At 37.0% G+C, this 20,350-nt stretch overlaps 2 protein-coding genes across 14 annotated transcripts in view; both read left to right on the forward strand.

Annotated features, from left to right (window-relative positions):
* The window catches only part of LOC124721414 (muscle M-line assembly protein unc-89-like), a 171,703-nt gene extending 153,023 nt beyond the window's left edge, over positions 1-18,680 (forward strand). For both annotated transcript variants that reach the window (XM_047246380.1, XM_047246381.1), the window contains exon 18: positions 18,386-18,680. In XM_047246380.1, the coding sequence (XP_047102336.1) occupies positions 18,386-18,550 (165 nt within the window). In that variant the 3' untranslated portion in view covers positions 18,551-18,680. The remainder of the gene's footprint in view (positions 1-18,385) is intronic.
* LOC124721411 (twitchin) overlaps positions 1-20,350 on the forward strand; it is a 377,390-nt gene that overhangs the window by 7,581 nt on the left and 349,459 nt on the right. For 6 of the 12 annotated variants that reach the window (XM_047246370.1, XM_047246371.1, XM_047246372.1 and 3 more), the window contains exon 2: positions 9,233-9,319. The exons of 4 other annotated variants lie outside the window; for them this stretch is intronic. The gene's annotated coding sequence lies outside the window, so the exon portion shown is untranslated. Of the gene's footprint in view, positions 1-9,232; positions 9,320-20,350 lie in introns of those variants that run through there. 2 more of the 12 variants (XM_047246366.1, XM_047246369.1) reach the window with 2 other exon arrangements.

Consider the following 20,350-nt stretch of genomic DNA (forward strand, 5'->3'; position numbering starts at 1 on the left):
CGGAGCTTGCTGGTTGCTGGAAATTCCACCACAACAATGCTCCAGTCCACACCACCTTTGTTGTGACTGCCTGCCTGGGCCAGAAAGGGGTTGCAACCTTGCAGCAGCCACCGTAGAGCCCCAATATGAGTGCACCAGACTTTTTTCTTTTCCCAAGGCTCAAGAGAAGCCTGAAGGGTCACCATTTCAGTGATTTTCCCGCCATCCACAGGCAGTCACAGAGTCTGTGAAAGAGGCGACACCAACTGACTTCTGTCGAGCTTTTGCAGTTTGGGAATCACATTGAAAGCAGTGTATTGATACTCAAGGAGACTATTTTGAAAAATTTTAACAATATGTACTGTTTGGATCAATATATATAACTTTTTCTTTTTTACCAGACCCAGTCTCACTACTTTACAGACAAACCCTGTATTTCCTTAGGAAATGCACTAAAAAGATTTTTCACCTAATACAATGCACTTTTTTGATACATAGCTTTTTTGTGTTTGTTTATGAAAATTGTCAATATTTCTTGTTTCCAAGCTATGTAATTGACCGTTAATAAATATAGAAAAATGCTGAGGTCATTATTTTTTTGAAAATATACATACGTGATTCTCTCGGTGTGACCCATCTGATGATTCTTATTTCTCTTCTTTGAACTATATATATGAGTCTTTAGCCAGACTGATATTCCACCAAAACACTGTTCCCTATCATAATATCCTATGCATGAATGCAAAATAGTACACAACGCTGTATCAGTACTATAGAAATATTTAAGCATTCTTAAAACATAACAATACAGACATAATTTTTGTTGTTTAACAATTACGTACATTTCTCCAGCCTTAAATGTTCACCCAACCACATTTTTCAAAATTTTAATGTGAGTTGTTTGCCAGGTCTGAACACTGCCCAAGGTTTACTGTTAAATTGGTTCCTAGTTTGTTCATCATATGGCTGAAGTTAATCCTTTTTTCATTTACAATCAGTCTGTTGTGCCTAAGCCATTGTTTGCTTCTTCTGTTGCCACTGTGACACTTTCCTGTAAGTCAGATTCATTCATTTCCTGTTAAACAGACTGGTGTCATCTGCAAACAATATTGTACTTGCTGCTGATATAGAGCTTGGCATGTCATTTGTAAATATATGGCTTTCCATTAAAATTGCAACACCATGGCATGCAACTTGGATACACAGTAGATTAGCATTTCAGCACAATTGCACAAAGTAGGGAAGGATAATGCCATCTACATTCTGTATATAAGGAAAAATTACACAGAAGGTATCTTGTGCAAAAATAACATTTGAATGTTGTTTGTTTGCAAGAAGATCATGATAATCCTTATGTAAGAATGAGAAAGTCTACCAGCATGCCAGAATTTGACAGCAGCAGGATCGTGGCCTGTGTTGATTGCTGTTTGTTGTTCCACAATAATGCTGCTTGTATTGGTTGGTCCTATTACTGTCATGTGAATATGCAATTAATAGGTACAGGAGGAACATACTCATTGCCATGCTTAACCTTAGCAACCCCGCAGGACTAGCACTCGAGAGGACAGGTGTATTATTCACTCAACCATGTAGGATTATGCAGACTTGCCACATACCCTGAGTCAGGAAAGCTGGTTTAGAAAAAATATCTGAATGGTGCGAAAAGTGACAGTTGACCCTAAATAACGAAAAGTGTGAGGCCATCCACATGAGTGCTAAAAAGAACTCGTTAAACTTCAGTTACATGATAAATCAGTCTAATCTAAAGGCCGTAAATTCAACTAAATACCTAGGTATTACAATTACGAACAACTTAAGTTGGAAAGAACACATAGAAAATATTGTGGGCAAGGCTAACCAATAGCATATAGCATGACAAGTATGCATACAGACAGTGCAATGGTGCCTGGGGCACTAGGAGCTGTCTGCTCGGCAACCATTGTTATGGCTTCCCTTAATGTAGCATCAAATTGAGGCTTGCTGAGAGTAGTGCACTCGACGATCCAATGGATGTCCAGCACGTCAGAGTCCTCCGATCGGTCCTCATCGGTGGCAAACCCAGTTACTGCTTGCACTGAGGCCGACCCCTCACCTGTGGTCGAGTGGGAGGTCGCCCCAGGGCGAAGCAGCCGGTGAAAGACTTTCCAGGTGGCCGCACGTAAGGTCTCCCTGGTTTGTCTGACAAACAGGTTCCAGGTGCTGTCTGTGGCTGACACTGTCACTGAGCCATATGCTGTCGCCTGTCTTGTTTCAGAGGAAACCACTCAGCCTGCAAGATCCGGGCAATCGCAGAGGGTGGAATTATTGGCAGTTGGGAGCTCCAATGCTAGACCCATTATGGGGACCCTTAGGGACATGACTCACAAGGAGGGTAAGAAAACCAATGTGCGCTCTGTGTGCATACCGGCTGGAGTCATTCCAGATGTGGAAAGGGTCCTCCTGGATACCATGAGGAGCACAGGGTGCAGCCAACTGCAGGTGGTTGCTCATGTCAGTGCCAATGATGTGGGTCACTTTGGATCAGAAGATATTCTCACTGGTTTCGAGCAGCTAACAGAAGTGGTGAAGGCTGCCAGTCTTCCTTGCAAGATGAAAGCAGAGCTGACCATTTGTAGCATAGTCGACAGGACCGAATGTGGACCTCTGGTACAGAGCTGAGTGGTGGGTCTGAATCAGAAGCTCAGACGGTTCTGCGACTGTGTAGGCTGCAGATTCCTGACACAGTTGCTGAAAGGTTCAAAGAAAACTCGAGTTTGATTTCAAACACGTACCCAACTCATAAAATAATAGTTGGTGGTAACTTTAATTTACCCTCGATATGTTGGCAAAAATACATGTTTAATTCCGGAGGTACACATAAAATATCATCTGAAATTGTGCTAAACGCATTCTCTGAAAATTATTTCGAGCAGTTAGTTCATGAGCCCATGCGAATAGTAAACAGTTGTGAAAACACACTTGACCTGTTAGCAATAAATAATCCTGAGTTAATAACAAGCGAGACTGAATATTGTAATCCCCAAATCCTCAAAAAATAAGCGAAAAATATACCTATTCAAAAAAGCAGATTAAAATTCACTTGACGCCTTCCTGAGAGACAATCTCCACTAATTCCAAATTAATAATATAAGTGTAGACCAGATGTGGGTTAAATTCAAAGAAATAGTATTGGCAGCAGTTGAGAGATTTATACCAAATACGACAGAGCTGATCCTCCTTGGTACACAAAACGGGGTTAGAACACTGTTGCAGAAACAACAAAAGAAACATGTCAAATTTAAACAGACGCAAAATCCCCAATATTGGTGATCCTTTACAGAAGCTCGAAATCTGGTGCAGAGTTCAATGCAAGATGCTTGTAACAGTTTCCACAATGAAACTTTGTCTTGAAACCTGGCAGAAAATCCAAAGAGATTCTGGTCGTATGTGTAGTATGTTAGTGGCAAGAAACAATCAAGGCCTTCTCTGCGCTATAACAATGGAGATACTATTGAAGACAGTGCTGCCAAAGCAGAGTTACTAAACACTGCCTTCCAAAATGCCTTCACAAAAGAAGACGAAGTAAATATTTCAGAACTCGAATCGAGAACAGCTGCCAACATGAGTAATGTAGAAGTAAATATCCTCGGAGTAGTGAAGCAATCAAATCACTTAATACAAGCAAGTCTTCTGGTCCAGACTGTATACCAATTAGGTTCCTTTCCGAGTATGCTGATGCATTAGCTCCATACTTAAAAATCATATACAACTGTTCGCTTGACGAAAGATCCGTACCCAAAGACAGGTCACACCTATATTCCAGAAAGGTAGTAGGAGTAATCCACTAAATTACAGGCCCACATCATTTACGTCGATATGCAGCAGGATTTTAGAATATATGTTGTGTTCGAACAATATGAATTACCTCGAAGGAAACGGTCTATTGATACAGTCAACATGGGTTTAGAAAACATCGTTCCTGTGAAACCCAACTAGCTCTTTATTCACATGAAGTGCTGAGTGCTATTGACAAGGGATTTCAGATCGATTCCGTATTCCTGGATTTCCGGAAGGCTTTTGACACTGCACAACACAAGCGGCTCGTAGTGAAATTGCGTGCGTATGGAATATCGTCTCAGTTATGTGACTGGATTTGTGATTTTCTGTCAGAGAGGTCACAGTTCGTAGTAATTGACGGAAAGTCATCGAGTAAAACAGAAGTGATTTCAGGTGTTCCCCAAGGTAGTGTTATAAGCCCTTTGCTGTTCCTTATCTATATAAACAATTTGGGGGACAATCTGAGCAACCGTCTTCGGTTGTTTGCAGATGACACTGTCGTTTATCGACTAATAAAGTCATCAGAAGATCAAAACAAACTGCAAAACGGTTTAGAAAACATATCTGAATGGTGCAAAAAGTGGCAGTTGACCCTAAATAACGAAAAGTGTGAGGCCATCCACATGAGTGCTAAAAAGAACTCGTTAAACTTCAGTTACACAATAAATCAGTCTAATCTAAAGGCCGTAAATTCAACTAAATACCTAGGTATTACAATTATGAACAACTTAAGTTGGAAAGAACACATAGAAAATATTGTGGGCAAGGCTAACCAAAGGCTGTGTTTTATTGGCAGGACACTTAGAAAATGTAACAGCTCTACTAAGGAGACTGCCTACACTACACTTTTCCGTACTCTTTTAGAATACTGCTGCACAGTGTGGGATCCTTACCAGATAGGACTGATGGAGTACATCGAAAAAGTTCAAAGGAAGGCAGCACATTTTGTATTATCGTGAAATATGGGAGAGAGTGTCACAGATATGATGCAGGATTTGGGCTGGAAATCATTAAAAGAAAGGCGTTTTTCGTTGCGATGGAATCTTCTCACGAAATTCCAATCATCAACTTTCTCCTCCGAATGCGAAAATATTTTGTTGACACCGACCTACATAGTGAGAAACGATCACCACGATCAACTAAGGGACATCAGAGCTCGTACAGAAAGATACAGGTGTTCATTCTTTCTGCGCACTATACGAGATTGGAATAATAGAGAATTGTGAAGGTGGTTCGATGAACCCTCTGCCAGGCACTTAAATGTGATTTGCAGAGTATCCATGTAGATGTAGATGACAACACTGAACAAATGAATGGCAAGATGTTGTCATTTCAGATGAGTCTCAGTTCTGTGTACAGCGTCATGATGAATGCATGGCAGCTCCAAGGAGACTGAATGTAGCGAGATTGCATTTTTAATGTCATGGGGCACAGCAGCTGTCATGATGGTGTGAGTTGCCTTTGGGTGAAAAACACACTCACATATAGTTCACTTAGTGGTAATTTCCTGACTTGTTCTGGCTGGCACCTGTGGCCAGTCTTTGAGGTCTCCATAATGTTATCTTTCAACAAGTTAATAGAAGACCATGTTTTCCGTGTTGTTCTTACCTACCTTGTGGCAGTGTGTGCTCATCTGTTGCTCTGTCGAGAATGTTATCCAGATCTCTCACCTGTTGATAATATCTGTTTGTGGGTTGTCGAGTGACTTGCATGCCACCACTTGCCGACCACATACGATTAATGGAATCTGGCAAAGAGCTGTACCAGCATGGAATGGCATTACCCCTGTCTGTCATCCAAGCTTAGTTTGACCTGATACCCAGCTGGGCAAGAGTCAGTTTTGCTACTGGAAATGACACCTCTGTGTATTTAATTTCATATCCTGTATAAACCCAAATAAGCTTCAAATTTAATCATGGAATCTTCCTTCTGTATTGTACATCCATAAGCAATAATGTTACATTATTTGTTATCCTTCCTGATGTAATTTTAATGGCCAACAGTGTATTAAGAAAAAAATGAAGGTCTCTTTGCAGAGCTGATGATTAAACTCTATCTGTAAGTTGTATATCTGCCTGTTGAAGTCATATCCTGCTCCATGGGTCTTCTAGAAATATAGTTTCTGGAGTGTAAAATTGTTGTCGGTGACATCAAATATCTTACATCCCAAAACAGGCCACAATTTACATAGTTTAATTCATTACTGTCTATGGAGTATATGATTAATTTGTAGCAGATTTTGCTTCAGTTGTGGGAGAATTATCTTTTTGCACAGATTCTACTGGCATAATTGTAGGAGCTGAAACAACAGCAACTACACATTGTTTATTATTAACAGTTTCCAGCATACAGTTAATTTTTTGGCCCAATAAATTTTTGCCCCTTCTGTTAAATTGTATTCCATGACTTTTTGGCAAAGTCTTGGAATGGATTCCATGCTTACAAAATATATATTTGATAAACCTTTCACATCTTGAAGTATTGTCTGTTGACTTATCTCTGTATTCGTATTAACACATGATGAATTCAGGAGGATATGTCTGTGTGGAATTTTGACTACAATAGTAACATAATGTATTGTGAACAGTAGGTATTCCCCTTATTTACTGATTGAAAAATATACTTAAGTTCACTACCCAGTGTGTTCAGCACTTTATTTACCAATAAAAATTGACATTTGTGTTGAATAAAATGTATTAGAGTATATTACAAGGTTTTGGCAAATGTATAGCATATTTCATCTGTAATTAATCCTATGAAAGTAAAAAAATGTCAGCTATTGGTGTTGCTCAAATGATATCAACCTCATCTAGATTTATGTGTTTTATTTGTGAAGTATGTAATTAATGCTATGGCTCTCAGAAATTTTTTATCGGTTTGATAAATAATCGCCAAATCCTGAACACATTCTTTTAATGTAATGTGATGCTTAATAATAAGTATGCCGAAACATGCTGGCAGGTTAAAAATGTGTACCATACTGGGCTCGAGTTCTGAAAACAGTGCATACTTTGCTGCAGAGTGAAAGATCCACTCTGAGAACATGCAGGATGTTAGTATCTACTGTTTTAGATTTTTTAAATCCATATTCTGTGTATCTTTTCTGTTGTTACATTAAATATACTTCTAGTGCGTAAATGTACTAGCAGTATGTTTCACAGCTATTCTGTTATAATATTTTTCAGTTCGTTGTCAGATATTACAAAAATATTCGTAAGAATCGTAATTTAATGATATCTTCACAGGTTTCTTGCTGTATTAGATCAGAGTGTGAGTATGACATTTTGGAAACACTACTCTCTCCCTTTATATCTTCTGGTAAAGTGCCAGTGTATCATTGACCACATCCTCATACAGGTACTGCAGCAGGCATTTAAATCTTGCAACAGGTGCTTCAAAATAGTTTAACAGAGGCCTGACCAGTCATTTATATAGCTGGCAATTCACATACACTATCTATCCACCACTTCCCTGTGCAATGCACCCCACTGAGTCTGCCATCTTATTTATTCAAAGGTTGGTTATTTAGCTGGTCTGAGGGCAAAACACTTACCTTGGTTAACAAATTTGTCAACAGTTCTATGTTGATTGCCTTTTTAAAAATGCTTTCGCAGAAACCATTAGCTGAGCAGCTGACAGTTATCTTTTTGAAATTGAACGTGTGCTTTTCCATTATGCTGTGCTGTGCTCAGTCAGTGCAGATTTATTGTCCTGCCTTAGCCTTATGTTATATATGTTTACAGTGCAACACAAGGAGAGACAGTGCTGCATTTGTCTGATGTAAGACTTCCAGGGTTTGCATGGAATATGATATATGCCCTGAAGCTTCCTCATATTTGCAATTTTTCGAATTATGTGCATTATACCTTTCTTAGGCAGAGTTTTGCCAATTCTTATGGAGGCTGCACCAACTTATTGCAGGAATGCAATCTTCTTTTCCCTTTCATTGTTTGCTCCTTCTTTACTCTTGTCATTGTGTCTCTGTGCCCCCAGAGTCTTCTTAATTTCATTATGTCTGTAGCCATAGGAAACAAAAGTCTTTTTTAGATGGTCCAGTGTCATCAATACATTGCAGTTATCACATACGACATTTGCTCTGGGCACCAGGGCTGTCAGACAAGAGTATCACTGTCCTGGATGATTGCAGCTAGTTGCTGGAAGATACAGGATTTGTGAGTGGTTTCCTGTAAAATCTATGCCTCAGAGTGCCATCAGGTTTCATTTTTACATGGACATCCAAAAACCAGAGGCAGTTGTTCCCTCAACATAGCAACTGTTTTGATAAATCTTGTTGAGGTGGTTGAAGAACTTGTCTAAAGAGCCCCTCCCATATTGCCAAACTACGAATATGTTGTCAGTGTACCTGTAGTAGGTCTGTTCTTAGTGCAATCTTTTCAAATTCTTCCATGTAAAACTTTACCATGACAGATGATGGAGGCAAGCCCATTGGAACCCCATGATTTTTTTCATAGTAGTTTCCATCACATGGGAGATATGTTGTTGTTTTCTTGTTGACATCCCAAAAACTAGAGGTATATTGGTGACTTTTGGTGTCAATTTATTGTTCACAACGGTTCCCCTCCAAGAGGCATGGGTTTTACTAGAACTACGTTTTGAACCTTGCATGCTCTGCCTAAGAAAATTATCTAGCCCATATTTTGACCACCAGTAAAAATAAGGAATCTTTTGGGCAGTCTGGAAGATAATCAAAGAATTTGTACTCTAGGGGCCTTCACATTCCATGCAAATGTGGATAATTTTATGTGGAAGAACTGCAGCACTGTATCACATACATAGCAGTGAACATGTATGCAATATAGGACTTGGGAAGGCAGTTATTGAGGAGGTATTACTAAGGAGGCAGTCGAGATACAAATATTGATCAATCTTGTTAATGAAGATAAGAGTTTTGCCATCTCTGCTGCTTGGCATAAACTTTGATGCTATAAGATGCATCATGCAGAGCTGTGGTGGGTGACAGACTCGTGTTGCGGGCTACATGAACAGTCAGCTGGGCCATTGTTAAACTGTTGTGGAGTAACTGTTACAAGAATTAAATGCTTGCCGCCAATACCTACATAAGGAGCTGGTCTGTGATACACTAGCACTTTGCCAGGACATGGAAAGAGAAAGAGAGAAACACCTTTCTGAAACATTTGTGGAAATGAAACTGTGAAGATTATATTGCACTGACACATCACAAAAAGCATTTTCAGACACATGAATCATAATTTTTATACTTTTCCCTGTATAGAAGGACATATATGGCTGCACATCATGGAACATTTTTGTTTATTTTGGCATAAGTTACAATTACCCTATTCTGTCAGCATGCTCTTATTCAGAACTGTGAAATCATTTTGATTTAATCACATTCTGCACTCAGTCAGTACTGATTTATGCTCACACTGACAACATAATTCACTGATATCTTTAGAAAACTGAGGAAATCATTGAGACAAAGACTGAGGAGAAACCACCAGAAAACAAAGTTGAACCAACAAAGAAATTGGAGCCTCTTAAGGTAATTCTGTGTATGACTTCAGTTACAATTGAGTAATACAGTTTTATAATTCTCACTGACTCACTCTTACTCACAACAATGGGATGTAGATACAACAGAATCCAGACACTTCAAACAGTCCATTAGGGTCCGTTAGTGGAACTCTTAAGCATGTAGAATACATTGTTAGAGAGAAGCAGCTATTATAAACTCTTCTAGTATAATTAACTAACTATCTTTACTAATTATACATTCTTACATGATGGTGTATGATGCTTCAGAAGTGAGCTTGGCTAATAATTTTCTTTGGTGGCAGAAAAGCCACTTCAGTTTCTCAGTGTTTCCAGTGGCATGCCTTTTGTGTTTTGAAGCTTGTTAAAGAAGACAGAGAAGCCCTTTGAACTCCTGACAAGAATACATGCTTATAGCCTAATTCCTTCTTGCTTTCCTTAAATAAATGCATGTATTTAGATTACTCTGTGGCTATACTTAAGTAGTCATTAAAAACACTGCAATTAACACAACATGTTATATCTTGTGACTACTACGTGTGCACTGAATGTGGTGTCACTGTGTGTGCATGTTTGACTCTGTTGCCAATTGTATCAGCATGGTCCAGCTGCTGGAGGCTGCATGTAGGAGGTGTGCATGCAGTCTCCAGCACGTTGTTACCACTGACTCACACATATATATGCAACAAGCAGTGCTAACTAACTCTCTTGTGTGCCTTTTCAGAGTGCCATTCCCATCAGTGTACTGTGTTGTGTTACATGGTGATTAAAGGGAGGCTGTTTTCCATTGTAGTTGAGGGCTTCATGAATAAAGTAATATTTGGGTTACTTTGCACTGGTCTCATGTAATACATAGTTATGACACAGTTGGTGACAAGGATGGTATCTAATTGTGTTGTAACTAAATAGTACATGAGACCAGTCCAAAGTAACCCAAATACGGCTTTATTCATGAAGTACTCAACTACAATGGACAACAGAGCTCATGAATCCCTACATAACAAGACACAGTACACTGATATGAACAGCACACTGGAAGACACACAAGAGAGACGGATAGTGTTGTTCCGCGCATATATGTGCGTGAGTTGCCAGTAGACGTTATGGTGGAGACCTAGCCCTGTGCACACCTTCCACAGGCAGCCTCCAGTGACCGGCCAGCATTGATACAGTTGACAACTAATTCAAACATGCATACGCAGCAACACCTCACCAGTCGCAGGATATAACACAACATAATGTGGAAATCTGATTGACAGACATATAAATTTTATACTATTCTTAGTATTAATAAATAAGCATACTGAATTTTATCACATATGTTAACTAATTAGTTTTAGCTAAAGTCCAGGTTTGCTTTGCATGCATATTCCAGGAGTATTTGTATGTCTGCAAATGAACTTTACATAACAATGATGTGGAGTTTATTGTGCCCATGAATATATTGTGATGCACAATTTCCTGTTAATGCGTGAATAAATATTTTTGTCTGTACCAGTGATTTAAAAATAAGGTGACACCATTATTTAAGAGTATCTATCCAAAATTTTCTGAAATGTATTAATTAGAACAATTACTTTTTACTTGTTCTACAACATTACTTTCAGTTTAAACCTGGTTCAGTAAGCATGTGTAATTGCCAGAATTACTGTCACTTCTGAAATTATTCCTGGTGATACTTTGTTAGGGCATTTTGCCTTTTCTACACTTGTGCTTGCATTTTAGGAACTGTATCAAATCTTTTCCTCTTCAAACTGACTTTCCTCTTGGGAAGAGAAACAAGCTACATCGGTTGATACTTGATACGTACAATGGGTTGGTAGCTGCTGGCATCTTACTTTTAGAAAATGAAACTTGCGCAATGCACAACTTATCTGGACATGTGTTGTCATTGTAGAGCACCCCTTTGTTTCTGTGACTCATATCTGGACAACTTTGCCTTACATCCTCACTGAAATACCTCAGAATATTGTGATAGCATGCTTTACTAACTGCTTGAGCAAAAGGGATGAAATTCCGGTCAACAATTCTAACAGTAATGAATAAGCACAATATTGTCGCCTTAATATCACTCTTCTTTGTTTACATATTTTCAAGTGGTGTGTGTTTTTCCAAATAAATTTGTAAATATTAGTAATTACAATTTTCAAATTATAATTACTTGGGTGTGATAGTGAGAGGCAGGGAGCAAATTTGACATGTTGTTGAAACAATTGAAGCAAAGTTAACAGTTAGCCATGTATTTGTTTATGAATTTTTAGTAAAAACAAAGTGTTATTTACTTCAAAGTTGAGTTGGCAAAAAATTTAGCACAAAATTATAATGTACGAAATGGTAACAATGAGCTCAGGTTTCTACTGATTTCATATTACTGAAGAAAATGTTCTGTATAGAGAGGTGTTATTAAAAAAAGTTTTTAAACTGCATTAAAAATTAATTCTGAAAATAAAATCAGGATAATTTGAGGAATAGAAGTCAGAAGTGAAGTTTGGAAGTCTGTAAATGAATGGGATGATTTTGTAACTATAAAAGAGTAGTCTCAAACATAATGGAAAAATTTAATACAATCATCTAAAAGGAAAAGCATTGCTGCATAAGTGAAACTCAGTACCACAACCATTGAGCTAATTTCATGATACTCCAACATTTCATAAAGGGGGCATGAAATAATTGTGCAGATAATATTTCAGGCAAAATATTGATAGGCAATTCTCCTGGTATAGTCGTTTTTGATCATATATGTAACACATCATTTCTGCAAGGTGTATCTCCAGACAGACTAAAGTATGCTATTTTTAAATCATTCTCGAAGAGAGATATTAAGGCGCATATTAAAATTTCAACCAGTTTCACTGTTCACGTCATTCTCAAAATGTCAGTAAAATAAGTGGTTTTAAGTAGCAGACACTTAACTAAGATACCCTCAAAAATTCAGTCCCATTTACTGAGATAAAAATAGTTTCCAGTCTTCTTAAAATACTGTAATTTATGTTTTTTCATCCAATTTCAGGAAAAAAAATTTATTACTTGTACCAATCAAAAGGGCAGTTCCTTATTTGCTATAATTTTTATTGTATATTCTCTAATCATCATCAATTATTTAAAGTCAAATAGTTGTATGAACTCTGTATAATTATACATTAAAAAACAAAACAGTTTTCAAGAGAAACTGTGTCTGATGATTATAGGCATCATAACAGCAAGTGGTAATAGATTATTTGGAAGATACACCAGAATAGCTGTTTATAATAATTAATCTGTATTAATGACAGACTATTTTGGCATTTATTAGCATTGTGAAGCACCTACAAATACAATTTTGGTGAGAGCATGTGAATGTGAATGTCACTTATATTAAAGTGACTGCAAAGCCACTTGCTAAGTCGGGAAGCAAGGAGGGATGCATGTGTGTACTTATGTCTAGAGTGATGTGACATCCATATTACATCATTAATGAACTACCTTACAACTGTCAGTGTTTTGATTAGATGGTAAGTGACGTAAATATATTAAAAATAATACATTAATTATGGTTTGACAGTAGTTTGATAGTTGTACTCTTATGGTATTACATGTTTACAAAGATTACACAGATGAACAGCAGAATTATTTTACTAAATTTTGTCATGATTATGTTTAGTTATTCCATATGTTATTTCCCGTTTATCCATTTTCATGTTCTAGAAGTTCAATGAAGTATTTGAGGTAGTATTTGTGTCTGAATTCTGTATGCTTTTTTAATATTTCTTGTAGGTATTTTCTCATGTATGTATAGGTATCCAATTCTTCAAGAATATTCATTGCAGAACCTTTTGCTATTCTCTGCAGGATTTTGAATGTATTTTTTATTATATCAGCAGTATGGTTTTGATTTTTCGAATGTAGAAAGAAGCTCAACTGATTATTCTCACTTTCTCTAATACTGGTTCCTTACGTCTGACATTAGAATATCTTCCTCTTTGGCCAATGTAAAAGCTATTACAGCTGCCACAGTGATTTTATACACGCCTGCGTTTCACATGTGGATATTCTAGTAGTGGTGGAAAGTAATTTTATTGAAAGTTTGTTATTGGTGTTAAAGTGTAGTTGAATATTTGTGGCTTTAAAGATTGCAATAATTTTGTTGGAAATTCTATCAATGTACACTGTTGGTATGTATTTTATTTTTTGTTTAGGTATTGTTTCTCGAGTTAGGCATTTCTCATTATGTAATGTGTTTTGCTTTGGTGTTTTACAGTTGTAGCATAATTTTGTGATTATGTTTTGATCAAAGTATAGGCTATATAACAAAGTGTGTAAAGTTCTTTTTGAGTTGCTGGTTTACTCTACAGAGTAATCACTGAATGGAAAAAATGCTAGTTAATGCAACACTGGATGACAGGAATTGGCATTTATAATTTTGTCAGAAGTGGTATTCTTTCTATAGATATCAAATTTGTGGTGATTATTGTTTTGCCAGTGGTGAAGTCTAGATAGTTAATGGTCTAGTTCTAGGTAGTTAAATCTTTCTCCATTTCCAAAGTGAAATTTATTTTATGGTTAGTTAGTAGAGTTTTTGGTGGATATTTTTGATATCTACCAACATGAGGGTATCAAGTACATATGTACAGATATAAGCAACACATAAGAAACAGGGAGAATAACCAGTCGGGCTTGTTTCTAAATTTGGAAAATCAAAACCACACCGCTGATAAAATCGAAAATGCCCTCCAAATCCTGTACAGAATACAAAAAGGTTTTGCAATGAACATTCTCGAAGAATTGGAATTCTATATACACAAGAAAAAATACCCACAAGAAATATTAAACAAGCATACAGAATTCAGACACAAATACTACCTCAAATACTGTATTGAACTTTTAGAACACGAAAATGGATAAATCAGAAATAACATATGCAAAAACTAAAGATAACTGTGACAAAATATAGTTGATAAATTAATATTACTGTTCATCTGTATACTCCAGCGCCATAAGAGTAGAACTGTCAAACTACTGTCAAACCATAATTAACATATTATTTCCAATATATTTATGTCATTTACCATCTAATCGAAACATTGACAGTTATAAGACAGTTGACTAATGATGTAATATGGATGTCATGTCATTATGGATGTGATACAATATAACCACCTTAATATAAATGTTATTCACATTTATAGATGTTCTCAACAAAATTGTATTTGCAGGTAGTCGGCAAATGCCGGGATGGTTCCTTTCAAAGGGCAAGGCTGACTTCCTTCCCGATCCTTCCCTAATCCAATGAGACCGATGACCTCGCTGTCTGGCCTCCTCCCCCAAAACAACCAACAACCTACCAGGTAGTCGACAATGGCAACAGTTGCTGAAATAGTCTCTGATTAATAAAAATTAATTATTATAAGTAGGTATTCTGGTGCATCTTTCTAATAATCATGTCATCATCTAGCATACATTATGCTACTGGACCTAAAGAAGGAAAAAAAAGGTGGTAGTTTGTGCAGTAAAATAGTTAATTTCCTATTCTGTACAGGTTGACTCTCCCACTTCAAAACCTTTGTCCCATTTCAAAACCTTTTTCCAAATATTGCAGCTACATCTGTGTCCCATTCTTATTGCCCTTTCAGATTAATTTCTTAATTTTTGTCACTCCATAAATGTGTTGGGAATATTTACCATTTAGTCAAAGCCAGAGTCTCAAATTGCATACTATATTATGATATTTCCTATACTTGTGGACAGTGCAGATAGTTTTATTTGTGATACTGGCCCTGTCTGACCCTTGGTACTGTAGCACAGAACCATATTCATATGATTCTGTGCTGCAGTTAACTGTTCCCGACCAGATTCATTCTAATTAAGTAAAGTGTACACACATGGAGTGTGAGGGTTGTGGATTATCAGAATAATTTATTTAAGTGATTTTATGACTATGTTCTGTAGTGATTACTCATTTGATTTATATGGTTAACCAGTTTAGTTACTCGGCGACTATTTAATCCAGTCAACGAAGACCAATTAAGTTCAACTGGTAAAAATTTATGTAGTCACAAATTTTTGTACAGTGGTAGGAAAGGGGGCCTTGAACAACATACTAGAAATCCTGACTGTTGAGGTGTAAACATTGGGGCGGGGGATGTTTAGTGGTCACTTTTTATATTTTTCTTGAATAACTCAAAAACGGAGGCTTCTAGTTAAAATATTTCCCAGTACAAAATTAAACCACCTTAAATTTCCCACAAAAAATGCCAAATGGATTTTTTCTCTAAGACTAGTAGTTTCTGTATTGCAGGGGATGGAAAAAATTGTGGATTATTGGAAATATGTTTTAATGGTATAAAATTTATGTTTATCATTAAATGAAGTGGATTAAGACAAATATTAAATGTTTGTAGCACATATAAGTGCAATTGAGCTGTATTAAGGGGTAAATTGTGTTCTGTGGGTGCAACAGAGTGGAGTGGAGGGATGTGTGGGGTAGAAGTGTGATGGAAGATGTATGGGGTAGAAGTGCAAGGAAAGATGTGTGGAGTATAAGTGCAAGGGAAGGTAGGTCACCGATTATGTTCTTGCACTTCCCTCATTCATAGGTCTGCAAACTGAAGATTGTGCAAGTGATTCTTCATGCTGCCTACACAATTACATAAAAAAAGCAATTGCAGGGTGTTTAACTAACTTATATTGACCCTGCACATTGCACCTTATGAATCATTGCCAATGCAGTACACAGACATGCCTGTGGAGTCTATGTTTTGCATTAACACTACATGGAATGCAGATGTGAGTTATTAATAATACTAATGCAAGAAATGCATGTGGACAGAATCTGTGTAAATCACTGCACACTATCCTATACTGCTAGAGGGGAAACTGATTCTTAGTTTTCCTGTACAGCAGCTGTAGTGTTCTTCTGGGAAAAGCAACTTCCCCCACCACAAGTGCTGCTCGCATTTTCAGTTTACATACAGACTATACCTCCTCAGCATTTCTGGTTCAGTTCTCTTATGTGAATAGACAAAATAACTTCACTGAACTTTAGTTTATATAGTGTAGCTATTTTCTTTTTATTAAATTAGTACTTATTTAAGTGAACTATTATGTTAAAAAAGCTCAACAGTTGGAGCTGTCAGCTGTCTACCATATTCAAGAGCTTGTTCCAAATGTAACATGCTGTCAATACAATTCAGTAATGTCAGTTTCATTGTCTCCACTATCACTGTCTGGAATAATTTTCACAGCATGAGGGGTATGAAAAGCCTCACACCAATCTCCGCTCTCCCAACATCTGAAGAGGCCCAGAGGCTGAAATTGTCCCCCTCTGCAACAGAGGTAGGTCACCTAGCTATTAAAGAACTCCAAATATTTCAACATAAGTCAAGCAGTGCATTACAGCATATTACTGTTCTAAACATGAACATGATCAGTCCCATTCCATCAGACATATTCATACCCATCTTCGAAGATATACTGTGGATGTGTGACAAGTGGCTCCACTCAGTGCTGCCCTCTCTGCAAGTGCCAGAAATTCATGAATGAAAAAGATGTATGCAGTCTACCAGTAAAACAGTTAAAGATGGGAGATGTGCAAGAACTTTCTTGTCATTCATTAATTCACCATCAAATGACTACAACAAAATTACATGGCTTTATAATATGTTGCCAATTATAGAGAGCAGCAAGGTGATACATTTACAAGTCCAATCCCTTTTCCATCAACACTACATAGATCACTGACAACAACATTCTTACAAATTAAAAACTTTTCAGACAGTGTTTACAGGAATGTATTTTACATAAAAGCTCACTTAACAAATGCAAATAAATACTCATTTAATAAACTAAAATAACTCTACTATATAAATGCGAGCTCAGTGAAGTTGTTTTGTTTGTCCACGCAAGATAACTGTGCAAGAAATGCTCAGGAAGTGAAGTCTGACTGTAACCACACTCATGGTGTGGGAAGTTGCCTTTCCTGGAAGTAAACTACAGCTGGCGTATAGGATGACTAAGAATCATTTTCCTCTCTACTAATGTAAAATAGTGTGCAGAGATTTATGTAGATTCTGTACACGTGCTCCTTGTGTTAGCATTATTAACAAAACTCGTATCTGCATTCCATGTAGTGTTGATGTATTCTGTGGAAAACAAACACACCCTGCATGTCTATACACTGTGTTGCCAGTGATTAATAAGGCATACTGTGGAGGGTCAGTATAACTTTGTGAAACGTCCTGTTGTTGCTTCTTTTGACATAGTGGGATACGTAGAGTGGGTAATCACCTGCTCAATCTTAAGTTTTTAGACCTATGAAGAAGGGGAGTGAATGAACACACTCCAGTGACCTATCTTCCCCCGTGCTTCCATTTCACACATTCCCCTGTGCCTCGCCCCCCCCCCCCCCCCCCTGCCCCTCCCCCATCCACCCTCTTACGCTCTGGAATACAGTTTATCCCTTAATAAGGATCTACTGCACTTAGACATGTTACACACATTTATTATTTGTTTTTACCCACTTCATTTAAAGATAAACATCAATTTTAGACCATTAAAACAATATTTTTAATAAGCAGAAAATTTTCCATCTCCTGCAACCCAGAAACTACTAGCACTAGAGAAAAATGAGTAGAACCTTTCTTGTAGGAAATTTAATGTAGTTTGATTTTGTTCTGGAGAACATTTCATGTGAATCTATGGTTTTTGAGTTATTCAAGACAACCATAAAAGAAGTGACCTTTAAACACTCCTCGCCCCAGTGATTACACCCCATTGGTCAGTATTTTTAATGTATTGTTCATGGCACTCCCTCGTACCACTGCACAAAATTTGCATGTACAGTAGATCCCTGGCAATTTGAACCATGGAATTTCAAGGTTCCGTCTGATTTGAGCTGGTCTTAAGAAAATTAAAATTTACATAAAACGAGAGTAAAAACCCATTTTCATACATATGCTTTACACAGCTTCCAATGTGTTACATTTTGAACTTTCTTTCAGTTTCCATGTATGGTACAGGTAAAGCTGTCATACTTAGAGTTTTCATTCATAATGCACAGAAATAACTTTGGCATCAGACTGCTAATGCATTTCTATTACAGATGGACTGGTACCATTGGGTTTCAAGGAGGGTGCTTCTTTGTCAACCTTTCACTAACTGGGACCACGTAACAATTAATTGTACAGTCCATACCATCCTTATTGTTACCCCTAGTGTTGTGCCTACTCAGCAACAGTGCTCATTAAAATACAGTATGCATAGGTAACAATACAGTACACATTTTACAACATTGGCTGACCATTGTTGTATGTACTTTAGCTGGTTGTGAAGTAACATCTGTACTGTAGTGATCCCACCCATGTCACATTGATTTTAAAGTACATATGTACTGTGTACTGTACATGTAACTGTGTGTTTCTTGATGTTTTAATTCATACATTACAATGAGTGGTTGGAGTAAAAGAAAATTTGTGCTGCTAAATGTGAAACTGTAGGCTTTGAAAAAGGAGAAACATTTTAAAAACTTGATGCTGAGTATGGAGTCAGTGAAGTGACAGTTGGAGACTGGCATAGAAACAGAGACAAAATTGACAAATTTTTATCAAAGAAGTGTTTTATCATTAAACAGAAGTCAGTGAAGAAATCTGAGTATGAAAAAATGAGTGAAAATTTGTTCATTTGGTTTACTCAACAAAGATAAAAAGGAAACCCCATTTCAGGGCCTATTCTGCAAGCTGTATTTTTTGGAAATGAGTTAAAGGAAGGTTATGACGATTTTACTGCAAGTTTAGGATGGTTGGATAAGTGGAAGAAGCAATACAGCATAAAGCAGCTTGAAATTTGTGGTGAAAAACTTTCTGTGAATTTTCAAACTGTTACACTGTTTTATGAGAAATTGTGAAAATTTTTACAAGAAGAAAATCTTGTACTCTCGATCAGCTGTATAACTGTGATGAAACAGGGCTAAATTATAAAATGCTTCGATCTAAAAGTGTAGCCTCAAAAGAAGAAAAGGCTTCCCCAGGCTACAAAAAACATAGAGAAAGTTTAACAGTTCTTGCTGTGCTGAATGCAAGTGGAGACCTGGAGCTTTAAAAAATATCCCTGCTTTTGCACTTCCTGTTATGTATGTCCACCAAAAATCTGCTTGGATGGACAAAAATATTTTTGAGAAGTGGTTTTTCGAAGATTTTGTTCCAGAGACCAAAAGATAGCCAAAGAAAATGTTCTTCCCTTCCAAAGCAATCTTAAGGCTTGACGATGCTTTTTCACACCATGATGAGGAAGAATTACAATGTGAAGGTACTTGTGCGTTTTCTTACCACTAATGTGATGTGTTTAATTCAGTCTAAGAACCAAGGCATTTTACAATGCTTGGAAAAAAAAGGTATCCTTATCGTTTGATTCAGAATTTCTAAAAATAAAAACGGAAAAAAAGAGAGAGAGAGAGAATATGATAAAAGCTGTAGTTTACTAAATAGTCGATTCATGGTCTGAAATAAGAGTGGAGACTCTAAAAAAGTAATGGAACCAGATTTTATACAATTTGAAATAGATACCTTCAGTACAGATGAAGATGACCTGCCATTGGCAGAACTGATGAAAAAACCTTCTGGATGTGAAAATGTGAATGCAAGTGACATTTCAAAATGGTTGAACAGTTTGAAGAGACTGGTTTTGCAGTTGTTGAAATGGTTAGTGAACCCTCTGAAGACAGTGATGATGAGTAATTGCCTGAAGAAATTACATCGATGGTTTGGCAGTGCTAGATGTGACATTTTGCTACATTGAGCAGCAAGCAGAAGCTACACCAATTACACCATACTTCTTAGAAAATGGCATGACATTGTTGTTAAAAAACAAGGTTCTATTTTAAAACAATGGACTATGGACAGTTTCTTTAAAATGTAACGTGTACTTTTGCAACTTGGAAATATGTATCCACATATGTACATATAACGCAGGTTTGTGTTGTATTGTTTTTATTTATTTTTTAATCATTGTTGTGCTCATTAAACATTTATTCCTGATTTACCCATTGATTTAATGATATTTCCATATTATC

Source organism: Schistocerca piceifrons, chromosome X (genome assembly GCF_021461385.2).
Source record: "Schistocerca piceifrons isolate TAMUIC-IGC-003096 chromosome X, iqSchPice1.1, whole genome shotgun sequence".
Lineage (NCBI taxonomy): Eukaryota > Metazoa > Arthropoda > Insecta > Orthoptera > Acrididae > Schistocerca > Schistocerca piceifrons.